At 41.8% G+C, this 27,683-nt stretch overlaps 2 protein-coding genes across 4 annotated transcripts in view; one reads left to right on the top strand and one right to left on the bottom strand.

Annotated features, from left to right (window-relative positions):
* Positions 1 to 10,499, top strand: part of GGACT (gamma-glutamylamine cyclotransferase) — a 29,239-nt gene extending 18,740 nt beyond the window's left edge. For both annotated transcript variants that reach the window (XM_041423357.1, XM_041423358.1), the window contains exon 2: positions 7,248 to 10,499. In XM_041423357.1, the coding sequence (XP_041279291.1) occupies positions 7,262 to 7,738 (477 nt within the window). In that variant the 5' untranslated portion in view covers positions 7,248 to 7,261 and the 3' untranslated portion in view covers positions 7,739 to 10,499. The remainder of the gene's footprint in view (positions 1 to 7,247) is intronic.
* The window catches only part of PCCA (propionyl-CoA carboxylase subunit alpha), a 269,931-nt gene continuing 252,490 nt past the window's right edge, over positions 10,243 to 27,683 (bottom strand). For both annotated transcript variants that reach the window (XM_041423356.1, XM_041423355.1), the window contains 3 exons: positions 26,258 to 26,398; positions 13,844 to 13,921; positions 10,243 to 10,587 (listed from right to left, as the gene is read on the bottom strand). In XM_041423356.1, the coding sequence (XP_041279290.1) occupies positions 10,519 to 10,587; positions 13,844 to 13,921; positions 26,258 to 26,398 (288 nt within the window). In that variant the 3' untranslated portion in view covers positions 10,243 to 10,518. The remainder of the gene's footprint in view (positions 10,588 to 13,843; positions 13,922 to 26,257; positions 26,399 to 27,683) is intronic.

Here is a 27,683-nt window from a genome sequence, read left to right as displayed (position 1 = left end):
CTGGTCTTCTAAATGTCAAGGGGGGCCTCTCCTTCTTCTATTGCTACCTAGTGGCATACATACAAATGAAAAAGCATTACTGTTAGTGTAACTTCTGTGTGTATAGATATACTTTATTGTCCACTACTCCTTCTGAACCTCACAAAATTTCTATGACCCTGCTTCAGAGCAAATGTTCTTGCTGTTATGCCATACTATCTGTACCCCTTCTGGTGGAGCATTTAAAATTGTATTTGCATTTAGATCTGGTGGCTCCTCCAGTACAGCTGGTTTTAACCTTCCTCTCTCATTTTCTGGTGGCCACTAACACTTCACAAGCAAAGCATGCCTCTGTGTAGAAAATCCTTGCATGTGTATATGTGGTTGCAGTAAATGCATATGAATTGACTTTCTTTGACCCTTTAAAGCACCCCATAGTTTCCCAGGAATCGTGTGCTGAAAAAAAGCAGTCTTTTGAGTTTTTCTGATGTTTAATTTCTGCCACATTGGTCAAGGGTTAGTGTTTTAGTAGCTAGTCCATGCTGGACTGGAGTATGTAGCCATTTCTGGAGGAAAAATACTGTAGTATAATGTACCCTGTTCCCAGATATATACCAGGATTTTTCTGTTTGGCTCATTTAGCAGAGCACATTTTGTTCCCTGAATATCTGTGCTCTCATTTGGTTTTTAGCAAGGTTTGAGGAGCATTGCAGTGACGTTTCCACACGGTGCTGCAGGGCTCAGGCACCTTGACTCATCCCAGGGAGACATCGTGCTGCCGCCTGTGGAGCTGCTGGCTGGAGAGGCCTCCTCTGTTCAGTCAGGATGTCCAGCCACGGCCCCCACAGCGAGGCCCAAGAGGCCCCACTGGCTCTCTCCTGGAGAGCTTATCCTGCCTGCAGCCCCTGCCATGGCACCTCCACAGAGCAGGAGCAAAGGCATAAGATGGTTTCCCAAGCCACAGGCCCTTGCCAGTGGGAGGATGCTTTTGCTCAACAATGGGGCTTTATAAACATCTCCCTTCCAGGCTCGGTCACACTCCCAAGGGACGGTGCTGGGCCATGACCTGGGCACCTCTCCCCTCCTCACAGAGGATCATTGTGCAGCTGTTCCCTCATTTCCTTTGTGGAAAGGCACCTCACGATCCCACACAAGACCCCATCTTTTCTCACTTCCCGTTCTCTCTCTCTTGCCATCCTTTCAGTGTAGGAAAATACATTCCCATGCTTAGGTACTCAAAGTGTTTGCCGTGTTCCACAGGCCGGGATGATCTTCTCAAAACAGCGAACTGACCGCTCCGGGTATTGGCATGTAAATTAATGTGCTGACCTCGCAGGGAACCCATCCAAGCTGCAGGCTCTGTCCCCAGTTTCAGGATGTCGGCGGTTTGAAACTCTGGGCTCTGTTCTGCATCTCAATGATGGAAACCACTTCAAATTCACCATGGCATAGCAGGGCTGCCCTATCAAAAGTTGTTTTTCTACTTTTTTCCTGTAACAGCAGTCTGGTATTTAAAGCATATGCTCCATTCTTGTGGGGTGTTTTTTTAGTTCCCTTTTGTGTAGATACAACAGTGTAAACACCTATGCTGAAAGTACAAAGATGAGATATTTTTGTGTTTATAATTTAAATTAATTGTAGTGTACTCAAAACTGCATTGTAAGGACCCACCATTCTTGAGCGGGATTTTGAGAAGCCATCTAGTCTCTTGCCTTTCTCTAAGACAAGAATAACTGTAGCATCCTGGATAGTTTGAACAAGTTTTTAAGAGTTCCAGTTTTCAAGTCTTCCTCACTGTTTATTGATATTCAGTAAACACACCTCAGTTGAGACTCAAGACTAAGATGCTTGAGGTATTGCTGTGTTCTTCTGAAACATCACTGTGTTGTCAATAACACTCAAAAAGGCATGGGGAGAATGGAGTGTGAACAAAGGAGGAGACATGATTTCTCTCCCTGTATAAATTCATGGTTTGTCTGTTCTTAAATATTTCCGGTATAGTTTCCTTATGTCAGAAAACCATAGGAGAATCAGTAAAGAGTGCTGCTTGGTTTGTTAAATATATGTAGACTTGTCAGCCATCAAGAGTAAACACTGGAAAAATATCTGGTGGCATTGAGGAGGTGCACAGAGCCCCCTGAGTCAGGAAGATGAAGCAGCAGCATCAAGGAAAGACCCCACAGTAATCTGGCCTCATGCACACACGTGCAGTCACTACCTGGGGCTGCCTGCCATGCTGCTGCTGCCATTGCTGACACAAAAAGAGGTATGAGAGCTCACAGGAAGAAAAGGCCTTTACACAGCACAACGCTCAATGCTCATCACTTTGACTTGGGGAGAGTCTGGACCCAACTCTGGAAATGCATCAATGTTGTCTTGCCCTGTTCTTGTGCTGTGATGCTGTGGTATCTGTTGTTGACCACCCTAAGACAGAGGGCACTTGGCCCTCAAGTTTTCTGGGATCATTTGTTATGGTTATTCTTATGCCTCTCTGTTCTTACAATTAGAAAGCTGTTCCTGTTCACGTTAATGATTCTGTGCAAAAAAGAATCTGGCTGTGGCTGGCTGTGTGTTCGTGTGTGCAGACAATCAACTGTCTCTTCTTAAAACCTTTACCTATATTTGTAGGTGATTATGCCCCATCTCATCAGCTCCTGTTTAAGCTCCTGCTGGTTCATTCTTGGCCAAAGTAAAATAATTCTGGACTCAGTACTCTGCCCTGAGCTCATTGTAAATAGTTTTGTAGTCCACAGGCTTCTGAATTGAGGCCCCAAGACTGCAGTGAAACCTGTACAACGTGACTTAGAATTGACTGTTTTGTCCTAATATTTACTTAGATAATTTTCTCTTGAGGTGACAACTTTCCCCTCCTTCCTCTCACCTCAGTTTGTCCACATCCACTGAGCTTCTGGTTTTTTCATCTGCTTTTTCTTGTCCTGATGTGCTGGCAATCCCCTCCTGTCTCTGCACTTTCTAGAAATTTAGCCTGTTAATCAGTCTAATGTGTCCAGTGTGTGTTTTGCATTCCATTCCCATCATCTTTTTGCAGGTGGTGGTTTTATCTGTTTGTGACTTTGAGACCTTCTAAAAGTCACTTTGGGAATTAAACTCTTTCTGTAAGCAATAAAAATGAATCTAATGCATTTTCTCTAACCAGTACAGTTGAAAGTGATTTGGAATGTTTTCAAACAGACAAAAGGCAAATGTTTTTGATGACAAAGGGGTACAAAGCACGTGAGCAGTGCTGTGATTGATGCCTGTCCCAAGGGCATCCTCACTCTTCCTCCTGGCAGAGACTCACAAAATACTCCAGTTTAAGCACAGAAATGTTGATTTGGGGATGTGAGTTTTCCAAGGAAGAAATGAAAAGAATCTGCAAAGTTTAAGTGGAGTTTCAGGTAGTGCCCAATAGCATCCAGCATGGCCTTGGTTACTCCAATACTCTTGTTTGTTTTCACAAACCAGTGCCTCACGGTTTCGGAGCGGGTGACTGCTGCGAGGAGACCATAACCTCTTGATTTCAAAGGAGCCATCGTTTCGCTGGTGCCTCTGTGGTTAATGTAAGAAAGGTGTCTTGCCATAAACTTTTTCCGAGGTATTCAGCAAGGTTGGGAAGGGGTCGGCCCAGGCAGGAAGCCCTTGTCTGTGCTATAAAGAAAATAGCAAGCAACAAAATGAAAGCATCAAAGGACCAACAGGATGCGGTCCCAGGAGTCCTCTCTGGCATGTTAGTCCTTCTTGAAAGTTAGCATTGAGTGAAGAGTGACCTTAAAACTCCCTTCATTCAAACAGACTGGGCTCAAGTTTAAAGTTCAAGGCATTTTGTTTTTTCACCTGTTTCCTACAGTTTTTAAGAAACTTCTGAAGAATTAATGTGTAACTATATCTGGTCACAGAGCCAATGCAGAGAATTTTTCTCAAGGGAAAATAATGTTACTGTATGGAGTGAGAGAAATGGATACTTTCTGAGTTAGGTTTTATTTTGTTGAAACTTCTCCCAAACCCACTGAGAGCATGATTACAAACAGCCCTGGAGCCAGTGTAATGCACAGCTCTGGGGCCATGCTTCATTTTTAAAAGAAGCTGGTAGGGTCCTGTAATTGTCTGAATTGTGGTTAAAAAAAAAAAAAAAAAAAAAAAAATTAAAAAAAAAAAAAAAAGGTGGTTTTTTTCCAAAGCTGCTGCTGCCACTTGGGGAGCAAGGTCTTGTTTTGGGCACAACTTGGGAGCAAAGAGCCTGGTTGCAGCTTCATCTGTGAGTGCAGGGGAAGTGAGCCAGCAACTGGCCCCATGGCTGCCCACCCTTCTCTCACCCTGCTGGAGCTGTTGGGCCTCGAGAGGGAAAATCAAAGCTCTGACCCAGAACTCCACTGGTGGGTGAGGGTGGATGTGGATACACTGCTGCCGCCCTACCAGCACTAATGGTGAGAAGCAGCCAGGTCCTGGCTAGCACCACTTGTGAGCCACTTTTCACCCAACACCACCTACCTGTGTGATGCTGAAATAGTTCCTCTGCTTTCTGATCTTTGCATCTTGCCTGATGAAGCAACTAGCTACAGATGCCACAAGCGATCTGGCAGGTCGTGTTTCATAGCTAAAAGAAATAGTTTGCCGAGATGACGTACAAATTTCACTCGTGGTTCTCCTTGCCATTAAATTTTCATGATTCCGGTATGAATATTTCATGAAAGTACTTTCTGAATGGGTTTGTTTTGTCCTGCCAGCTAATAGTCAGTATAAGTCTGGGCGGGTTTTGTTTGGTTTTTGGTGGGTTTTCTTTTCCTCTCAGGTGGTTTAGTGAAGGTAAGAAATGTCAAACTGGATTAAGTGAGAAAAGGCAACTTCTTGTTGGTGATTCAGCAAGGGGATGCCATCTATAACTCCTTTCAGCTGTGTAGTGGAAGCAGTGTGAAATGACCCTCAAATACAATTCTGCTCTGTGCTCTCCTGCCACAAGGTGGCTAAAACTCTTTTAAAAGCCCAGGATTTGCGAGTGCTTTAAGTGATGCTAATACGTCTACAGCCTTTCTGCAGAGCAACACAGCACACGGGAGACCAGATTTATTGCACAGAAAATTGTGTATGTCTTATTTATATGGAGCAATGATCAGGAAATGTTATTACCAAGTTTATTTCAATCCCTCCTTGGCTGGAGGGCTGGGCTTTGCTTTGTTGTTGTTGTTTTGGTTTTTTTTGTTTTTTTTTTTTTAATAGAAGGAGAAGTCATTGTGCTCAGCCCATCCAGCGTGAGTGACAGGGCCGCTGTGGGGCACAGAGATGCCACAGGGAGCTGTGGCTGAAACTTCAGCTTCCCCCTCCATCTCCATTTGCACTGCCTGCTGAATCAGTCTGCTCAAAGGCTAAATCAGAAACACTTGCCCAAACCTGGGTTAGCAAGTTCCTTTGTTGCCATTGAATTCTGCACTGGGATGATGGGTGCCTTTCTTTAAATGGGTGATGTTTCCCAACAGCCAGCTGCTGTGCCATCAGAAACATGGAAGTTGTTTTCACCAGTTTCAGGAAATGGTGACACTCTGTGAACTTTTTGGAAGCTTATCTCCAGCTGTACAGTAGGGACAGGGCTTTTGTTTAATGGAAATGAAGCGTACCTTTTCCTTACAGATGCACCACTCGCTATAGAGCTTTTTATGTGTGTTTTAGGTTTCCCTTTTTATTTTTTAACTTATTAACTCTGACAAGTAACCTCTTGGTTGTGAACAATTTAATTCACAATTCATTTTTTCTGATTCAAAGTGAACACGAGTGCCCTAATCCCCTAATGGGAATTAATTGCATGTTTCAATGCTTAACTCTGATCCTTTCTCAATCCCCACTGGGACAAGTTTCTTCCTGAAGGATCTGTGTTTGTTATTCAAAACACAATCTGAAAGGTAATGATTTTTCTTATAAAAGAGACTCGGGCCGACTGAATATTAATGCTCTTTTTATTGTGAGGGAATGAGCTGCATCCAAGAAAAAAGCTCGTTTATGTAATGAGGGATAAATTACTCTGAAGTATATCTGATAAAATACGGGGAAAAAATCAGTGCGTTCTTATTCCCCTAAGTGAAAGCAGTTTGCCAGTAAATGAAGGCACACACTGTTTTTGCTTGGAAAGCTGTATTTTGATACAGAGAAAAACTGCTTCACCAAAGGGGAAATTGCTTGGCTATTGAGGATTTTTAAATGACACTGTTCAGCCAGCAACACATCCTTTTGGATAACTGACCAAACCTAACAGTTTACTAAAATAAGAGTAAATTGCAGAAAATAGATTAAATTTCTACTTCCAGTCTGTTTTTAAATATTTCTCAAACTTGAAATACATTATTTAATGGCACTCTTTCCAAGAGGAGCTGCACTGGCTCCTCTGATGTTGGGTGTCTGGCCCAGCCAGATGACTGTGGATGAGGCAGGCTCTGCCCAGTCAGTGACCAGAGGTAAAATGTGGGAAAACATCACAGTGCAAGAACTGCTTCTACCCTACAGAAATGATGGAGGACAAACACAGCACAGTGTGAAAACATAATGCAGGAACTATGAAGGTACCTTTCCCCCGTTACCTTTCAGTAAAGCCAGTCTTTTATCCCATTTAAACCAATTTTGAGTGTTTCATGCTCACAGATAGAACCAATGGTTGTTTAGGCTCTGTTTTCAAGGGTGGGCTCAGAGATGTGCAGACCAGCTACTTGAGGTGATTTAACACTTTGGGGTGTCTGTCTGAGGAAGAGAGGAGGAACATGGCTTTACCTGGTTTCTCCCTTGGCCCCACAGCTTGCTGTTCAGCATTTGTCCGTCACTCAGCAAGCAGGACCTCAGTGCTGGCATTATTGCAAATCCACCAGCACATCCATGAGATGACTCCACACCAGGTTACTCTTGCTTTTGGGGAGTCACTGAGCACGACCTCACACACTTGCTGCAGCACCTCCCATAATGGTGAGAGACAGAAAAATTAAGAAAGATTTAGAGCTTTTCTTATGGATCAGGAATGTGGTAGCTGATGTTTGGGATTCCTTAGAGAATGTAATTTGGCTGCAGCAAAGAACTGCAGAAGGCTGACTTTCTCCTGGTCTCCATTTTTCACTGATGCAGTTGTCTGAAAAGTTTCAAGGTACTTGAATTGAGTATGATACTTAAATGTGGTATAGGGCTACGAGACAACTTTTGCACGTGCCAGAGCAGCCTTTTGTGTAGGAGGTGCCTTGGCAGGGCCGTGGCTCTCCAGGGCACTGGCCCTGTGGCTGACGTACCCCTTTGTCTTTCAGCTGCTTTCGCAAGTATGATGGCCCGTGTCTTCGTCTACGGCACGCTCAAGAAGGGCCAGCCCAACTACAAGCACATGATCAACACGGCCAAAGGCCTGGCAAAATTCCAAGGAAAGGGCCACACGGTGGAGAAGTACCCGCTGGTGATTGCAGGGAAATACAATATTCCTTACATGCTGAACATCCCGGGGACAGGCCACCACATTGCGGGGGAGATTTACTCTGTCGATGAGCAGATGCTGCAGTTCCTGGATGAGTTCGAAGGCTGCCCAGACATGTACCAGCGCACCCTGATGCGGATCCAAGTGGTGGAGTGGGAGGGGAAGGGCGGCGCGGGAGAGGCGCGGGCAGCGGCCGACGGCGTCCTGGAGTGCTTCGTGTACAGCACGGCCACGTACCCGCCCGAGTGGGTCGGGCTCCCCTACCATGACAGTTACGACTCCTCGGGGAAGCACGGCCTCTCCTACGTGTCACGGGAAAGCCGGGAATAGAAACGGGAGGCGACGCGGCCTGGCCGAAGACATAGTGCTAAGCAGGTGTTGCTCGGTAACCTTTCCCGGAAAGCTGTAATACCTTGTTATTAAAATGCAGGAGCTCTTGTAACCTTCCCAACCCAGGAGCCTTGGCGCTAGCGTTGAAGTCCTGTAGGCCCAGAGCTGCAGACTCCTCCCCAGGCAGTCAGTGTCGTCCTGGCCCCCCCAGCCTGCTGCAGGTAACTGGGTTTGCACCAGGTGTAAAATAACTATGTGCACATCGGGTCTGGGGTATAATTATTCCCTCAATTCACCTTTGCCTTGGTGCATAATAATGGAGGTCAGTGAAAGGCAGAGGAACGGATTAACTTTTTTTCCCCGAATTGACAAAATTTGAAACTGATTTAAATGTCTGCAAAGTAAAGCAGAACTCCTATTGAATATTGACTTCTAATGGGTTTAGTAGACTACTGCATGTAAACAGGGAAAGCTGATCAGATAACTTGGTGCTTCTAGACAAATAGGAAATTGCTGGAGAAAATGTAAAGAATATGCCTAAAGATTATTCATTGCAATGAGGTTTCTTTCTGAACTGGAAAGGTCTATTTTTAAACCATGTTTAGTTTTAAAAGGCACTGTCAAGAAATACTGAGAGAATATAAAAGAGTTACATTTAAGACTGTATTTTTAATTTTACGGTCTAAGCACTTTGGGTTCTGCTTCCATTCACTGTGTGACTGTAGGATTTGGGGGTTGTGTGTGTCTGTGTGCCTGTGTGTGTGTGTCTGTTTTGGGGGCTGTTGGGGACCAGGAAAAGCAAATCTACACTGGAGCTGTTGTGAGCACTTACTGTCAAGGTGACTTTGCCAAGCATTTTAATGCAGAAGTTGCAATCGTATGCAAACTGAGTTTCCTAAGGGGGGAAAAATTGTATATACATTATAAAAATATTCAAAGGACATGTATTGTGATTATTGCAACATTTAAATTGGGAAAAAATACGTAAAGAAGACTGTTGTCCCCCTGACCCAACCAACTGTGCTGGTTTCTGTACAATCTGGAAAAACTGTGGCTTTCTGTTGTTACACTCCTGTGCCTTATATTTTCCTTCAGCTGCAGTGTTTGGTACAGATAAGAGTATAAAGCTGCCAAAGGGATGAGAGCAGGCATTGTGTGCCATGCAGTGAGCCAAAGTACCATCAAATGCAGCAAGGATACATACAATTAAGAACAATATTGTACTTTTGCTTCACTGCCAGTAGCCCTGTGATGGCCAGAGGAGATCCGGGATAGGGAATCAGCCTAAACTTTAGCAGTAGTAGGCACCGCTGCATCTCATTTAGAAAAGCTTTTATGTTGCTGCAAGAAGTAAAACAAGTAACTTGCTAGTAGAATTCTTGTGTCTCTTTACAGTACTTGTCTGTGTAGGGCAACCTGCAGAGACTGAACCGTGCTCCTTTGGGAAGGGGTAAGATGGCACTAAGGAGACTTGTAAGGAGATCTGCAGGGTGCTTGCCTCAGTTTCTCCAACCACAAAAAAGCATTAATTTTCCTGGAACGCAGGTACTATCCAAACACTCTCCTTCCTCATCTTGATGAGTTTTATAAACTAATTCCCTAAGCAGATCCCTGGACTACATATTCCCCCTCGACCATGTGATGTAGTTAATTAGCAGTGTCTCAATAACAGGAAGAATGCCTCTTCAGTCAGAAGTTTCAAGCAGAATCAAACTTTCCTGGTTGAACATGAGTCACCAGCCCTGTCAGCAACTGTTTTCATCCTTCACCTTCCAGTAAAGGGCCCGGGCACCTCTGGCCAGAGGGTTTCTTTCTGGGAAGTAGCAGGACTCTGCACATCCAGGGCAAGCAAATGAGAGCAGGCACGCTCCACTCTGGGGCAGTGGACAGGGTCCCTTTGTCTCCCTTCCCTGTGAGCAGTCAGGAGGAGGCCTGGTCTGAGGGACAGCACATGCTCTCAGCAGTACCTTGGGGCAGCTAAAGACCTCTGAGAACAGTGGCAGCTCCTTCTGTAAAGGCATCCAGTAATCAGTATCTAGAAGATAAGGGTGGGGAAATTGAGTATGGAGTTTGAATATAAGAAGACAATTCCCTTACAATTTTAAATGAAAATACATGACAAATGTCTGCACTAGCAAAATAAAGCCTCTAAGCTATAATTTAAATCTAATCTATACAAAGCATTAAAAATATAATAATATAGAAGTATTTAAAAGTAATTCTGTAATAATTTATTATTCGTTAATAAGTAATAATTCAATAAATAGATATCCTAATTCAAAATAAATCTGATCAGAATTTAAGCCATTGGTGGTACTTGTGCAGCACTTCTACAGAGTAAAGGAGAACTGCTCAGTTTGCTCAGTGGTTAATTTTTCATTCTTGCCAGCCATTCTGTACAGCCTGGCTGGGGCCTCAAACCAGGGACATTGCTGTGGAGAAGACAAATCAGATTTTGGCTTTTGTTGTGTTTTCTTTTTTTTTAAAAAAAGAGGCTTTTCCTGTTTCAAAGCAGAAATGGTATTTTATTGATTTTATTTGATCCTGAAAAATCAAAGCATTACAAAGGTTATGTACAAGTATTTCTGGAAGTAAAAATCTGGGATCTGTTGCCAAGATTTAACATCTGTGTTTGCTGTCTTAACCACTGATACAGTAAATATGCCTGTATAAAATCTTGTGCATAGTACTGTCTGTTTTCTGTGTTGAATTGTCTTAATGTTACTTTACAGATAAAAATAATAAAGGCTTAGTTAATTCAGCAGTGTGGAGGCAACCTTTCATTCCAGTTCCACCAGCAGATCTTCTTCTCCAACGGTGTCACCAGCTTTGCAGTGCACAGCTTTTACCTAGGGTACAGAAACAGCAGAATTTAAACCCTTCCTTGGTAGGCTGGTGAGATAAATGGCGTGGCTGACGTGGTTTGTATTGCACAGAGCACTGTGTCTGCATGCACGGGTGATGCCCACTGTGCAGCCTGAGGACACCCCAGGGACACAGATCCACCTGTGCTGCCAGGGCCTCGAGACGCTGAGTGCTCGACTCCAGTGCTCAGAGCCCAGCTGAGTTTTGAGGACCAGTGCTTGACAAATGGTGTCCAACCCCATCAGGGTATTCAGGCACCTACCATCAGGTTTGCTTGCAACAGAGATGCTTGAAGACCTGAATGTCAGATAGAGATGCCACTTTTTAAAATGAAAATGCACCTTTTTTTCACCTGGTTGCACTGTTGTTTATTTGTTTTAAATAGAGGACAGGCCGATTCTTCAATACTTGTGATGGGAAGTTGCAATGAAATATTCCACCATTTCTTTAATTACAGTTTTCAAATACAGCAGAATTTTGGAACTGCAGCCTTGAAGTGGGTTTCTCTCTCTCCAAAGAGTTGGAATAGATGATTCAAATCTAAATTAGGGATCCTTTAACATAACTGAACTTGGCAAAGGGCTACCACTGTCAAATAAGTGTAACTGTATCTGTAGATTAATTACGTACTCCCATGCAGATTCCTGAATTTTAAAACACAAACATCTTACGCTAGTCCCTTATTTCCTCTGTAAAAGGCTGCAACATGTTTGAATTCCCTTTTAGCATGTGAAGCAATAGAAAATATTTGAAGCTGTATAGAGCTTGCTTCCAGTATTAATTCAGAGCTCCTACTGACATGCCCAAATCCTTGTTCAGCAGATAGCTCATTTTAATCATCCAAACACTACCCTGGGCTCCTGGAGGAAATGCACAGCATACCCCGAGTACCAGGCTGTGATGGACACACTGTTGCCCACGTCCACACTGGACAGTGTGAAGCCAGGTGAGCTGTGAGCAGATCTCTGGAGCACAGGCACACTCACAGCCCTGCTCCAGAAATGGTGCTGAGCACGGGCAAAGACAGCGTGATACGTACAAACAAGGGCTTCATTTCTAAAACAGTAGCTGGGCAGCGTACCAAATTGCTGAGCCCCAGTCTTCTAGGAGGTGAAAGCAATGTGAAAAACATTCTACCCCTTGCTTTTCTTTTTCTATAAAGCCAAGGTTCAGCAAACATCAGAGTTAACCAGTGTTTCAAACTCCCCAGCAATTTCTGCCGTGCAGCGGGGCCGGCTCCTTGTGCTGACCCAGGCGCAGCTGTCTTGGACAAGACAGGACGCTCACCAGTTCATCTACAGCTTTCTCTCATTTTTAAGCCACCTGCAGCTGGAGTAAACTCAAAGTAGATAAAAACAAGCCACTTTTCTCTCAATTACAAACAGGAAGATGGGGTTTGATACAGAAAAGGAATTCAAGTCAGGAATGAAAATGGGAACGTCTTCCAGCTGAAGACAAATGAACTGAGTTTCAAAACACAGTTTCAAAGCATCAAACATGGGCTAACAGCCTGTGCCAAACATCCCATTCCTGTGGAGAGGCCAAGTTATTTTAGCACTCAGAGCCATGACTTTGCACTGCAGAACAGGATGAATTCTGTTTAGCAGCTTCATTTCTACACAGCCCAAAACCTTTGTGCTTATTCAAATTCTTAACATTCTAAAGGTCAAATAATGTGCTTCCCATTAAAATGGGCACACGAAGGGGACATTGCACGGCACACATGAGACCTCCTGAATGGCCTGTGCACCTTCCACATCCTACCTGGGAGGATTAATAAACCAAACACGGGTTTAATGTGGCATCTGTACTGAGGGAGTGGGAAATATTTATTATTAGAAGTACAAGCAGGATGGTAAGGAACAGACCCATGGATTGCAGAACACCTTGGTGGAAAAGGGAAGGTTAAAGTGAAAAATAAATGGGGTGGGTGGGAGAGGGAATGGCATTTTAATTACAAATTCTAGTTAAAACCAGTGGATGCAAAGAGCAGCAGTAAGGGGTTAAATAACGGCAGATGAAAAACAAAATGCTTGGAAATATTAATCAAGTGAGAAAATAAATTATATAGAAATTAATGCATGAAATAAAATAATAAAGTGGCAATGTTAGAGCAGAAGGAACGGGAACATACTCCTCTCAATATTTTTTTCTCTTGAGACCCAATTTTGCACTGGATGCACTGGAAGAGGCAAGTCTGGGACCCAGCCTGGGTGACAATTTTAGAGCTGTGCCAAAAAAGCCTTTCTTGTAAACACACAAACAGTCCTTGGCATTGAGAGCCATCCTGAGATCTCAGCAAACCTTGCCAGTGCCCTGTCCCTGCCGCAGTCAGGCTCCCTGCTGCCTCCACGTGGGCTGAAGGCTCCTGCCCTGGGGTTTGTGCCTCAGAGAGAGCAGAGGGGCTTGACCCAGGCACAGGTGGGCTAGGGCAGGTTAGGAAATCAGCAACAGAGGAGAATGTATCATCCAGATCCACACCATGCTCTCCCATTGGAAAGGATGGATCTGGGACCCACGTCTAGGTGATGGTTTCAGGCTGGGAATTACAATCTGGCACAGGGATGCTCTGAAGTCCCAGCTTGAGGTCTGACAGTCCTCAGACCAACTCGGGTTTAGAGCATGCTCTTGTCATATAAGCTTAACCAGTTCCCTGCCTAGAGTGCTGGTTTTAGCACATCCTACACTGCAATGCTGATCCCTCAGAAGCAGGAGAGGCTAATGCATAGCCTTGCAAAGTTTAACAAATATGCAGATCTAGGCTTGACACTTAACAGTCGCAATAATAAAAAAAATTGCTGTTTTCTCCCTCCTGCAAAAGAACTTTCTATGCCTTGTTCTGGGTGGGTTTTTTTTAAATGACAAATTATTTGCCATTAAATAATTAACTGGCAAAGAGATCTCTCTTCTCTGGAAAGATGAAATTTGGATAAATGGTCTGCAACACCTTTCAATTCAACTTGGCATTGTAACATCACAGAAAACAAATAATTTATGAGAAAGGGTTATATGAATTTCCGAAGCCAGTAAAACTATTTCCTGCTGTGCTATCTAAGGCTTGGAACTACTTAACAGCATTCACAGCAGATGCAAATGTTACAAAATTAAAGACACCTCACTTTGAAAGACTTACAACAATCAGACTTAATTCCTTAACAACCAGAATCCTCCTTTTTTCCTTTTTAAATTCTATCCTGTTGACAAGTTACATATGGTTTTAAGTGACCTAAGGTGGCTTACCTTGCCTGTTTTAGCAGCAATCATACTGTTCTGCATTTTCATTGCTTCAATTACACAAATCTCTTGACCTTCCGAAACCTGATGAAATTCAAGCGGTACAAAATGAGAATAGAGGATTCGAAATGTTCTAAGTGTGATGATTCTCATGGAAAATAAAAGAATTATTTCATTAAATGCTATAAAGACTTTCATGACACAAGTCAAGTCAGCCAGTTACACAGTCACAGCACAAATGACAATCACAAAACTGGCAGCAAAATAAGGGGGAAAAGAAATCAGCTGCTTAAAACTATTACCCTAGGCAAACCTGAAAGGCTCCTTCTCCCATCCCATCCATTCAGTTCCAGATTCCAATGTTCACACCACCACAGTTCAACATGAATTAAATGCAAAGCAAAATCTAATTTGTGCATTTTTGGCCAGGGAACTTCTGTTTTGTTCCCCTGGTGCATGGCCCACAGATACTCATACTGATTCAGAAGCCAAAAGTTCCTTGGCAGGTGTCCAGGGGAGCTTGGGCTGGAAGGTCCAGCAGGACGTAGTGAGCTGATGCTGAGGAGAATGTGGCACCTCTGCACATGGCAGCCTCTGATGGTGGCTGATGACTTTGGCCTGACAGAAAGGAGCACATCAGTGAGGAGCCACCAGTTCTCATCCACAGGGGAGGAACCGCAGAGACAAACGCATCACTTTCATCACAGCTCAGAGTTTCAAAGGAAACACTGAGGTTTCCTTTTTCTGTTTGTTTGTGTCCTGCTAGCAGGCATGTGCAAGCTCAAGGTCACTGGGAACCCACTGGGCTGCTCTGCTGGGCTCCCAGTGCCTCCCAGTCAGATCCTCCCTCCAGGGTCTTGGACCACCTTGCACAGAGGAAACTGCCGCTCAAGGCTTGACAGTGGCTGTGGAGGCTGCCTAAACACGAGAGGCAAAACAAGGGATTTGGAATTTACCCAGTGCAAGCCAGTGAACAGCTGGTCATTCCACAAAGATGATGCATGCCGGGAAGGAAGGGTGCCAGGACCTACATGCCAGGATTTAGGACCTGTACACTCCTATGGGATGCCTGGTTCCGAATGCCCACTGCAAATCTTTTCACTGGGCTCTTTTGCAGATGGAGTCTGCTATTCCCTCATTATCTCAGCAAGTTTGGGAGGCTTTCACTCTGATATCCAAGTTTCATGAAACAGGGAAACCTACAGAAATCTGGTTTGTGCACTGTTATATGTGCCAGTGCCAACAAAATGTTTGTTTATATACACACATATATACACATAGATATATTTCTCTAATTATATGTAAAATTAATAATACATATTTAAGGACAAGTGTGTACCACTTTGGAGGAATATACTAACAGACAGATGTGAAGTCAGAGATCAAATGTACATTGCATGAAGAACATTCCAAAAATTTAAGTAAAGCTATTTTTTCACTAACTGACTAAAAAGCACTGATATCTGCTTAGGGATTCTGAGCAAAACAAAACAAAACAAAACCCATTACTTTAAAAGGTGCTTACACACCCTTTCTCCAACAGATTGGCAACAACAGTATGAGAGGTTTTGGAGGGGAAATACGGAAAGCATTTGCTATGGGAATATGGTGTACTACCCGGATACAGAGAATAACCAAAACCCAACACTTACCCTGCAGAAATTTCATCCTGAGCTTCAGGCAAGCAGTTAAGTCATTAGCAGGTGTCCAATTTGGTGAATAGTATCAAAGACTTGTTCTTTGTCCCCAGTTATTTCCCTTCTATTCCCTTTCCCTGTCTTTTGTCTCCTTCCTTCCACACCTGCTGCTCTGCCCAAAGCCTTGTCCCAGCAGCTCACTCTTCCTTTCCCTTCTTCTTCTCCTCTCCTTTTCCCTACCTCATTACTTTTCTTCCATCTGCTCTGAACTTTCCTAACATTTCTGAGGTTATGAGGAAGCAATGAATATCTACTTTGGATTCAAAGAGAAGGGGAAAAAAACAGGTAAGAAATTTTGTTGGAAGAGTTTTTGGTTTTTTGTTGTTGTTGTTTTGGGTTTTTTTGTTTCTTTTTTTTTTTGTTGTTTTTTTTCTAATAGTGCTGTTATGCATTTCAGAAACAACTTTGCCACCCTCTGGTTAAGCTCTGCTATCAGAGAGCCAAGAACACAGGCCTCTAGGGGTTGCTGAAGATTGAGATGCTAAGGACAACAGATCTGAATTCAGTGGCCTAATTACAAGGCCACAAGAAACTCTCTCCTAGAGCAGTTACATTTAACTGTGGCATGGCTTCATCAGAAGGATGGTGTGCAAATGAACCAGTCAGCAATTACCTAAACAGAGTTCTGGAAACACATCTATGGGAAAAGTATGGAATTGTCTCAGTAGGTCTAAAGTATGGTGCTAAAATGACAGGAAGTGTTAGTGATTGTGGGATGGAAATATCCTTTAATCTGAATTCCTTCTCAGTTTCCCCTCTTTCTCAAAAATGAAGTTTTTGTGTTTTATATAATGCATGCTGGGGTTGATGACAAAGGACACAGTGTCTGGGAAGGAAACAACCCCCTCAACCCACAAAACTTATAGTCAAAGTATCCACTAATTTGGATACTTACTAATTTGAAAGGAAGGAGGCGCTTTCAGCAGGTACCACGTGTGAAAACGCCGTGTCAGTACCTCTGATGATGTGCAATTTGTTGAAAATTATCTTGGCGCAAGTGTCACTTAAGAACAGAAGTTTAATTACTGTTCTTATGTTAAACCTTTGCAGCTCCACTCATTGTGTTGAAAAGCGACAAATCCTAAAATTAGGCACTTGTATCTCTCTTTCCTCTTTTTCAGTCTTTTGGGCATTGTCCAATTTCTTTCATTCTATAATTGCACATTTCATTTTGCCTGTTATTTAGCCTGCAAATGAAAACCACAGAGATGTGTACAAGTTCTTGCTGTCTAACTTATTTAAGGATTTATCTGGACCACTTTTAATGCTGTATTTTCATTCTATAATTTATTTCTTTCAGTGGATGGTAAACCAGTGAAAACCACCATCTTTACATTTCCATTTAGAGAGGTCTCAGTGATGACCCAAATCTGTCAAAACAGGCAACTAAAATCAAACAAAAAAAAAATCTCATTTCTTTGAACCAAGTAAAGTAAAAGGGCTCCTTTTCTTAAAAGAAATTAATCTCAGGTATCTTTTCCACAGAGTTACACCACAAACAAATCGACCTTTATGTTGCTTGGTATATCAAAAATGAGTGATTAACTGCTAGACCTGCAGTCTGCATTTCAGCAGTTTATTTCTGCATGGTGCAGTTCAAGGAGTGAAAAGTGAAAAACAGAAAAGAGAAAGAAAAACAAAAGATCATTGAAGAGGAGGTACTTAACATGCTGCTAACAATTGCAACGTGAATTTGGGACTGTCAGTGGTGCTGTTTGAGTCACTCAGGGACAGCACGGTGGCTGTTCTCTCCGCTGGCCAAAAGGTTACACACAGGACAGGGAATTGTCTCCAGTCATTTCCCAACCAAGCAACTCACGCCACAGGGTGTAAGCGGAATGTGAGAAGCAGCAATGCCGACCTGCTCCCATTGCACCTACGTGAGGAGCACAAAGACCATCCTCACCCACAGACAGGGCTCTTTAGAGCTCGGGAGCACGAAAAGACGGCGCACACCCGAGGGCGTCGCTGGCACGGATCTTTGTGAATATGGTGCACTCTCTGCAGACTTCGGTGCGTCATCGGGTGAAGACTTAATGATTGTGACAGGACGTCTCCCATGTTAGGCTTACAAAATGGTCACAAGCCCCACAAGTCTTTCTGATAAACCCAATGGGCGCTGATGTATTTCCCCGCTCTCTGTCTAATTGGTGTAAAGTTTGCAGATCTGAATCACGGATCTTTTATCCAGCTTGCTGCGTCCTCTCCTTTGACATGAGGTCAGGGTTCACATTCGCATCCGATTATCGCAGTGGCACTCATTAACCGGCAGCCTGCCTCGCACCAAAATGAGTTCGCTGGAAGGGGAACTCGGCCCATTTACTCAGCAGATTTCAGCATTTTAAGGAGGCCTGAATGTCACACAGTATTGCTACGTTTTGAGGAGTTTCAGACATCTCCAGCTGATGATTAATTGTGAGTGATGGGAAATAAAATCCAGTAAAGCCAGCTGCTTGCCATGGTCGGCAAAATTACTATAATGGATATAGGCTGCCAATTTTCCAGTTTTACTGGCAAGTCTTCCAAGTGTAATTAAGGGAAGTTATAAATGATATGGAAATCTATCAAGTCCCATTTATTTTCAGAGGACTCTTTCCCCTGAGACTTTTATCTTCAAGCTTATAGTTTGCTTTGTTGTGCTAATGATTTAAACCACTTCTTATTTCTGATTAAAGCCCCCAATATCCTACACAAGAAGTTAGATCCACTTTATTCAGAAGGATTTAAAGAAACAGAAGCCTTTTTAAAGTTGTGTTTGTAAGCCATGCTGAGCTCCCACTTCCTCTTTGGAGGCATAACAGAGCATCCTCCATCTTAGGCACCTCACTACCATCTGGATTTCTGCTTCTGACAAACTCTGGGGACTGGGAAAGATTTGGTGGGGGACAAAGCAGAGAAAAGAATTTAGTTATTAAAAAACTAAAATTAAAAAAACCCACCAGCAACAAAACCCCAACTTGCCTCCCAATCCTAAATCCTCCAAAAACAAAGATTGTAGGTGCTGCTTAGACACCAGGCATTTAGCACAGAGTGGTGTTGCTCACTAATGTTGTTTGATTTGGAATAAAAGCATGAAAATGATGTGCAAAGGCCTAAAATTGGAGATGTAAAGGATGACTGCACAGTATTCCATTTCTCAATTTCATCCTTCAGAGCCACAAAATGGGGGTGATACAGTTACTGGATGAGATTTACAGTAACAGCTGTGGTCTTCCCACACAAGGGAGGACCTTCTAATGGGCTAAGGTCTGTTTTGAACAGACGGGGAGTAGCAAAACAAGGTTCCCTATTAAGGGTGTGCAGTAATATTCCTGATAAAGAAAATGAGTAGTGGTAGTCAGATTGCTTTAAAAGACCTAAATCTCTTTTCACTGTTAAAAAAAAAAAAATAAATAAAGCTATTTTAGAAAGTGCTAACTGCTAAATAAATGAAAGACGTGTAAATGTAAGGGTTTGTTTTTTCCTTAATCTCCTCCCTACAAACTGTAAAGAATGCATAGGAACCAGTGCCAGGGGCATATGGCTTTCTCCTGTGCTGAACATTCATACAAAAGACAGGTTCATCAGTCATTGGAGTATCTGGATAAAAAATTAGCTCCTGATGGATGGTATTTAGAGCTTACCTGCTGCTAGTACATTACCAGAGAAGCACAGGTTTTGAAACCCACATGACATTAGAAACTGCAGACCATGAAATACCCCACGTGCAGGCGCGCTCATAACGTACACCAGGTTATACAAAATAAGAAATAAGCTATTTAAACCCTCTGCCTAAAATTGGGCCCGCTGCAAGGAACCCTGGGTCAGCCCTACACAGGCCAATTAATGCACAGCATCTGCTGTATAGAAGCCGTGCATGAAGCACTTCCGAATGATTTCAGCAATTAAAAGAAAACTGTTTCCTGCCTGTTTTGACAGCAACTGTTTCAATGCAAGAGTGAGCACCAAATCATTGTGTGCAGCTGAAAAAATTAAGTCTCTTTTTTTTATCTTGTGAAAAGGAGGTGGGAGGGATGAAGATTTCTTACGGAATCGGATCGTTCTTTTGTTGTCCGACATTCTGTGTTTTTCTGCCAAATTAGACAGAAGGCTCCGAGGGTTTACGGGGCCCTCTACAGTATCACCTTCTGGTGCACTGTGGCTCCCTAAAAAGACAGATCAATATCAACCCTGCTGATTTGCCTACAAAAGTGAAAATCCCTCAATTACATTTTTAAGACCATTATATTTAGAACACAGGTGCTCTGATGCGGAACATTTTTAAGGCTCTTGGAGCTGCAGTGGAAAGAAACAATGACAGCCCGAAGCAAATACGAGCTTAGATTTGGTTAAAAGTGAAGTGAGAGTTGTATTTTACTGATATCTCCTTCCTCATCTTTGGGAAGACACCAGTAAACATCACTCACAATTTCCACTATACTGCAGCCTAAGTCCCTGTTGAGCCTTTTAAGTGAAAAGGGACAATGCAAGATAGTGCCATATGAAAGAGAGTTATCCTCTCTTGTAGCCTTCTGCAAAATAACTGCAAGCATGCACCTTGTTTATGCTTGTGCAAAATCACTGAGCAGTGAATTAAGTATGCATTCACTATTTATGAAGATACTGGGAATTTTGTTTGTTTATTTGTTGTTTAAATTTAGTCCATGCTGGTATCATTCCCTTCCCAGATTTTTTTCTCTCTGACTTACTGTCAATCTGGTAGCCAGCATCCAACAAGAAAACAAATCAAGAGGAATTGGATAAGCAACAATTGCAATTCCTTGGCATTGTCCATTACCACGTAAAATAATTAGTGCAAGTTTTCTCTGCTTTCCAAATTAACTTTGAAACCAGAGCTACAGAACTGCAAATATAATTAGCAGCAATTAATAGTACTTGACAAATCATTACTAAACTTTTTTTGCCACACTCCTTTAACGAATGAAGCTGAACATAGCACATCCCACATCTTCTGACCTCTGACTAAAGGTCACTGATGTCCCCCTGACAGCAATCAGCACTGGTCATTGCACTCCCACTTATCCAAAACACACTGCCCCAACTGCCTCTGCCATCCCAGGCTGCTGGGCAAGTGATATTCAGGCAGAGCACTTCTGGGGCTATTCTTCTGCTAACTCAGCCTAATCTGTATCAATCAATTTTTTTAGTAACAGCTAAAAAGTTGTTTATTACTTGAAAAGGCAAAGCACACCAAAATAATAATTTAAAAATTGTATGAATTCTTCTCAAAGGATTGGTAACATTTTTTCTCCTAGGAGGAAACTCTAATAATATTAACTATTTCTAACTTATCATAATAGGATTTCCTTCTTAATTATACTGTACTGGAAGACAAATCTCAGACTGTGCAGTTGCATAAAATATATAGTAAATTCTTTTTCAAGTCAAATTAAAAAAATATATTATGAAATATTATTATAGTTAAATTTTTTTCAATGTAACTACAATCATTACTCATGGCCCCAGGTAATAAAAACGGTGAAATATTTAATTACTTTTACTCTGGATATTATACAACCATGAACATTTCCTGTTTACCAACAGGGTTTTTCCAAAAGATAAACCCCGAGAAAATTGTCAAATACACAGAATCATAACAACTATGTAAGCTTTGTGACCATATTTGGTCAAGTTTCCAAATTCCCTTCAACTGACAAGTGGAGTTCTGAAGAACAGGAGCGAGGAAAGGAGTGAAAGGGGAAAAAAAAGGGAAGACAACAAAAGAAAAAACATTCATACACAAGAGAAAAGTCATATTTAAATTAAATAATATCTTACTAAACAATTCATACCATATTTATCCAAATGGAATGTGAAACTTAAGCAAATACATTTTTTCTGTTTTAATCTGGATGTTGTTTCTCTGCTATAAATTCCAATTAGTATAAGATTTGAAAAGTTTTTTTTTTTTTTTTTTAGGATTTTGAGGTCTTGAGTGGCAAATACAACTTTAAACAACACACAACTGCCTGGTGGCAACAGGTAAGATTAAAACTTCACCTTTTCTTTCACATGAATGAATGAAGTAGTGACAAACAGAATTTAGAAAGCTCTTTTGTTTTGCTTTGTAGTATTGAGCATTTCAGCAGTTGAGGTCAAACAAAACATATTTTCCCACAGCAAAACCTTCCCAAGGCTTGTGAGATGGAAAAATCGTGAATAAAGATTTTCTTAGAAACTATTCTTCTAAAGAATAACAGGAGAAATTGAAATAAAATGCATGCAGCTGAACTGAAAGATGAATGCAGTTTAAAACTTATTTCTTTAATTACTTTTAAAAGGTGGAAACACAGTAGTGTCTTTCGTAATTTATACAACTAAAACAGCAGCCTTCAAGTTACCCAGTTTTGAAATTACGAGACAATTAGCATCTACATTTAACAGCTGACATTTTGGTAGGGAAAAATTCATCCCATGCAGTATTAATGCCCATAGCTACACTAGCTGAAATCATAAGGGATTTTTATTTGAGAAAAGTACATTTTAAAAATTGCTTCAATGGTGATAACTTCCAAAACCTGGAGTAATCTTAATCTACTGGAAAGAGAGGCAATTTAGAAACTTTTGTGAAAATAATTAATCATCTTCTTTTGGCTGTAGTCCTTAAAGACTCAGTAACATTGGGGTGATCACCCAGGGGTGCTTTCCTTTGACATATTTAAGTTGGGGGGGAAATCATTAAAGTGATTTAGGCTGCCAGGTATTAGGCATTAGCATATTGACCAATGCTCAGCTTAGTAACAACACCTGTCCTGGCTAATGTTACTAAAAAGGAAAAAACAAGCAATGGAAACACAGCTGAAAGAAAAACACCTTTGCATTCCTGACAGACAGCAAACTGAAAAAGCAAAAGCTATGTTCCTAGGTGAAAATACAGCAAAGGCTGCAAGGCAGTCAGGACAGCTAAGATCTTTCTTTGTTGCTGTGGACAGTTCAGACTACCAAATTTGGAATCAGTAGTGGGAACACCTTGGGTGTGTTTGCTTTAGGAACAAAACACTGCTTTACCTGTGCGACCATTACGATCTAGAGCTTTCCCCACTCCTGCACTTTCAGTGCACAGAATCCTACATGCACAAAAACCACGCCAAAAAACTCAACACAAAGAAGTATTTTCAAGTGCCCGCCCATGTCCTGCCCTCTGAGTAAATAAAGGAATTTGTGCAGCTTTAGTAGTTTTTATGGTGCTGTCTTTGTGGTAGCTATGGTGAGATTAGAACCATGTGCAGTGCCATCTCCACACTCTGGCATAAAAATCCTGCTGTGTGCTACCAGGGTTGCCTTGTGCTGCCACCAGGGCTAGCAAAAACAGTGAAATTCTTGCCTGGACTCTTGAAGTCCAGTGGTTTCTCTAGCCTATGGCACCATGAGGAACCAAAAAGTAATTAATTCTCCCAAAACTAAGTTTCATCCTAATGCATATAATCATTAGCAACTACTTAGAAAACAAACACACAAACACCCTCATTCCCCAATAAGGGATATATTTCCTATATTAATGGGACTCTTTTATGAGGAACGTAATCTAAATTTAAATCTTCTTTCCCTAAATAAAATTAACCTTCTTTCTAGCCAGCCAGATTTCTGTTTCATTGTTTATGTTGCTTTCTGCTTCTGAGTGCCTTCATTGTGCTTCCAGGAATAACTGAGTGACAACTAATTACAGTCTTCTGATCACATGAAGGAAAATAAAGAAAGTAGAAAGTAACTAAAAACCTAAAGAAATTGGCAGCATCGCAAGTTCTGCTTCTCTCTAAATGACAAACAGCACTTCCCCACTGTGTTACTAAAATCTACAGATCATCTTACAAACAAAAGAAAATAAATTCCTTGCATATGCAATATCTTTTGGCAAAAAAATGAATTGAAAACTGCTTATCAGACCAGCTGGATAGAGGATGCTCACACAATCTTCTATCGGGCTTCACCAGACCAAAGTATTTCTCAGCAGCAGCAGCCAAAAGAGAACACTATGCTTCAAGTAAAAACAATGACACATCGAGTGGGGAAAGCTAACCCAGAGATCAGCACTGCCCCCTCATTTGGCTACAGAAACATGGAGAGGGACGAACAAACGCCATATGCTTTACCTGGCCGGGCGCGATGCCCCGGAGCTGAACCGTAGGCAATAAACACGGGTTTGCAAGCACGGCCAGTCACACAGAGATGAGGTGACCCTCTCTCGGAGCTTTTTCACCATTTGTAAAGTTACACCTGAGGGAGGGGGGTGACAGCTCAGCTCCCCGTGCTGCTGACCGCTCTGAGCGCGTCTCTGTGAGCACAGGGACTGTGCTGCACTAACACTGTAGTGCACTGCTCACAGCTTAGGGCAGCAGTCTCAGAGCAGCTATAACCTGACAGCTTTATTGCTAGCAGCACCAACACCTGGGGGGAAGGATGGACAACTACCTCGCCTTCTCCCATTTTTCAGCTGTGCTGTTTTCACACACCGTGCAAATCTGAGCTGCCAAACCCAGTGGCAAGCATGCAGAAGAGGAGCTACTTAAATACCCATTTCTCCAGCACACTAAAGAAATTAGACTTTTCCCAAGCAGTGCAACAAAAAGAGCTGTATTTATCGAGGAGCTACAGTTCCCTGCCCATCATGCCTTCAGCAGCTGTAGTGCGTGAGCTGGGTTGTGACAGACAGGCAAGAGGAGTAATCTGAATCCCACCATCCCACTGCTTATTCAGAGCCGATAGCTGATGTTACCCTCATTCTGTTACCCTCAATCGCTGGCTGGCTCGCTTTTTTTTAACGTTTTGACACTAGTCCTGAAAAGGAAGGATTTAAGCTAAACCCTTTTCAATAACGCAAATGTGTTTTTTGCAATTAAAGCCACACAATTAGCAATGACAAGCTCAGGTCAGCAGAACATAGATTATGCTGTTCAAATGCTCTGCCACTCAGTGCCTCCAGCAAAAAGCTGCAGGAGAGGAGAAGGGAAAAAAGAAATCTCACACACATTATTTAACAACTTGTGCTCTGATGCACAGCACCACTTGTAGATTTGTGGAGGGAGGTTCATTTATTTATTTACTTAAAATCCCTTAGGCTCTGGCCTCCTTCTCCACTGATTATATTCTTTCAAGACAACAAGAACTATTCTTCAGGGCAAGAAGGCAGGTAACATTTAGAATTAAACTTCCCAAAAGTAAATATTAAACAAATGTTTAAAGTCTTAAAATCCTTGACTTAAAAATGTTTCCCTTAATTTTTCACAAAAAGTATTTGCTTATGATCTTCCTCATTCAGCCACTTGTTTTGCCCTTGACAAAGAAAGCAGATTCCTCTGTCCATGTCATGACATAAAGAATATCTTAAATGAATACTGCTCTTTTGTTTTAAAGTATCTAAACTGTGTGCATACATGTATAGATCATCGACAAGAAAGCCAAGTGTACAAGCTAGAAGAATTTCTAATTTCTTACCAGCTTAGATATTTTTCCTCTGAAATATCTTTATTTCATTATTACAAACACTGGCACCTAGAGATCTTTTATATTAACATGATGACTCTGTTTTCACTGTACACAGACAGAAACAGTCACATCTTTTAAAACCAAAGCTGGTATCATAGCAAAATGTAAGCAAATATACCACTTTGCCAGCATGATCGATGACTGTCATAGTAAGTGCAATCCTGATTTTGAATTTCAGATCTTGATCCCATTTTTGAATCATCTTTCAAGAAAATCTAGGTTTTATTGCCATAAATTATGAACCCTGTGACTGAAGCTTATGTTTGTATCTAAGTGCTACATACATGTTTATGGCATCATTTAACTGACAATACTTTAAAATTAATATGCACTATCCGATTCAAATACTCCTGTATCTGCTCTCATTACCTTGTTTTCAATGGTTATGAGACATAAGGGCTTCGACCTTAGAAATGATACAATGTGGCAGAATTTCATATGAAGCTGAGTTCAAGACAGTGTTCATACACAACTTTAAAACAAAAATTTGTTTCCAACTCAATGTGAGGTAAGGAGCACTGGAAATCCCCAGACAAGCAACAGCATAATCCCTTGCCCTTCTGTATGGCAAGTTTATTCCTTCTGCAAGACAAGAAGACTACCACATGAGCCTGGAAATTCCCAGCATAGAATTCCCAACTCATGTGTCTTGCAAAACGATAACACAGGGCTTCTTAAAAAACAAACAACTAAAAAAAAAAGGTAAAGTTCAACATCTGTCCCATGTCCCTTTCTTTATTTTTTTCAAGTAATATTTTCATTACTTCAGGGCAGAAAATCAACAATTTCCTCCTGCTAGCACTAACAGCTTTTATATACAGAGATAGATAGATAGATAGACAGACAGACAAACAGACAGACCGACCGACACACACACACTTACGTGAATTTACTCACCATTTTCTCCTTTCTACCTGTCCTGCCCCTCAAGGTATTTGGGATACAAACCCAAGCTATCTCTTTGAGTTTCTGCTGTGAACTTGTGCCAGGCTGAAAATTTTTCTTTTAAAGGCAGTTTAATTTGAATTGGGTTTCTTTCTTAGTTTTTAAAATTCGAACTAAAAACAGCACACATCCTTCAGCACAGGTGATTAAAAAAACCCCAAAAAACAAAAAAACAATACCACGACAACAAAAACACCCCACACCAAACCGTGTGACCTGTAGTTTCAGTTGCATCAAGGCGAAATTTCTGTGGAATATATAATGAAAACACAGACATATAGATCACATTTCTTACCATGTCCCCAGGCTTGACAGAAACTGCCACCACTGTTCCAGGCATAGGAGATCTCAAAATGCTGGAGGTGTCCTCTGCTGCTTTCTCTGGCATGTACTTGCTCAGCTCCGCAGCAACCTTCGTCAGTATTTGCAATTTGTACTAAAGAATAGGAAGAGGACTAGTTTAGAAAATTGAACCTTGGTGAATTCCAGTCAATAACCTGAATTATTTGATGGCATGTTTTTATATAATACATCTGTTAGCTGTTCTTCACGGGAGTGTCTAAAAAACACTGTTTGAAATCCTTATTCAGAGTTTCATTTTCAGGATGTAGAAAGAAAAATATGCAACCCCAGTCTGCAGCAAAGTGCACATAAAACCAAAGAATCAAGTACAGTAAGGAGATGTCAGATTCATTTTAAAATTTGGGGTAGAGAGGGGAGATTCAAATTTAAAAACAAAAATGACCTTATGCTTGCTGCACATTATGTTTGGTGGATAAGGAATATTGAAGGACTCTTTTCCAGTGCAGTGATGAACTGGAAAACGACCTTTTGGGAAAGTCTGCCAGACTGTCAATGACATGACTGATCTTAAACATTATGTTTACCTTTTAAATATTTACCATGTATGTAATGTTTGAAGTTAGTAATTTGCTTGGATTTTGCAATTAAAACCTATTAATTCCATTTCAATTCTGATTTTTCATGCATAAGCAGAACAATCAAAGGTCGTTGTATTGAATATACTTTATCTGCAATAAACCCCTTTCAGCAGCCATTACCTATCTGGAGACAGTACTGTTTTCTCTAGCATGTTTAATAGGGATTAAAAACAGAGGGGAATATGATGACCCTCAGCTGAGAGCATCCCTTTAAATAAAACCTTTCGGAACGTACATAAATATTGCCTAAAGTGATTTCGGCCCAAGAGCTTTTCGTTTTCAAAAACTTGCCATTACTTGGCGAGCTCCCTGCCCTCAGACAGACGGCCAGCCGGACGGACGGACGGCGCCCGGGAGGGAGCGCACGGAGCCAGTAGATGGCAGCAGGTCTCTGCGCGACACTCGCGCCTCGCCAGGGCACAGCGAGCGAAGGCCAGCCCCGCACTTCATCAATAATTTAAACAAAGGTTTTAATAATAAGCATCCGACGGACGGCATTTACAATTCAAATGCGTATTTTGCTGATGTGAAGTTCAACACCTTGCTTGGAACAGTATGTTTTCCTCCAAAACAATTAGCTATTGTTTTATTAACAATAAAATGTCTTTACTTTTCATTTTTACATGGACAGGAAAAATCTGATATCCTTCTGGTGAAGGGGGACTCTACCTTCTGCTTCTGTAGGAAGCAGAACAAGGTATTTAGAAACGCGTGCAAAAGGTGATTAACTCTGCAGTGACATCTTTAAAATGCAGCTTTCAAAGCCAAATTAAAACAACG

This window comes from Onychostruthus taczanowskii, unplaced genomic scaffold, assembly GCF_017590055.1.
Source record: "Onychostruthus taczanowskii isolate IOZ18803 unplaced genomic scaffold, ASM1759005v1 scaffold77, whole genome shotgun sequence".
Taxonomy (NCBI): domain Eukaryota; kingdom Metazoa; phylum Chordata; class Aves; order Passeriformes; family Passeridae; genus Onychostruthus; species Onychostruthus taczanowskii.
This window is presented reverse-complemented; position numbering and strand designations above follow the sequence as displayed.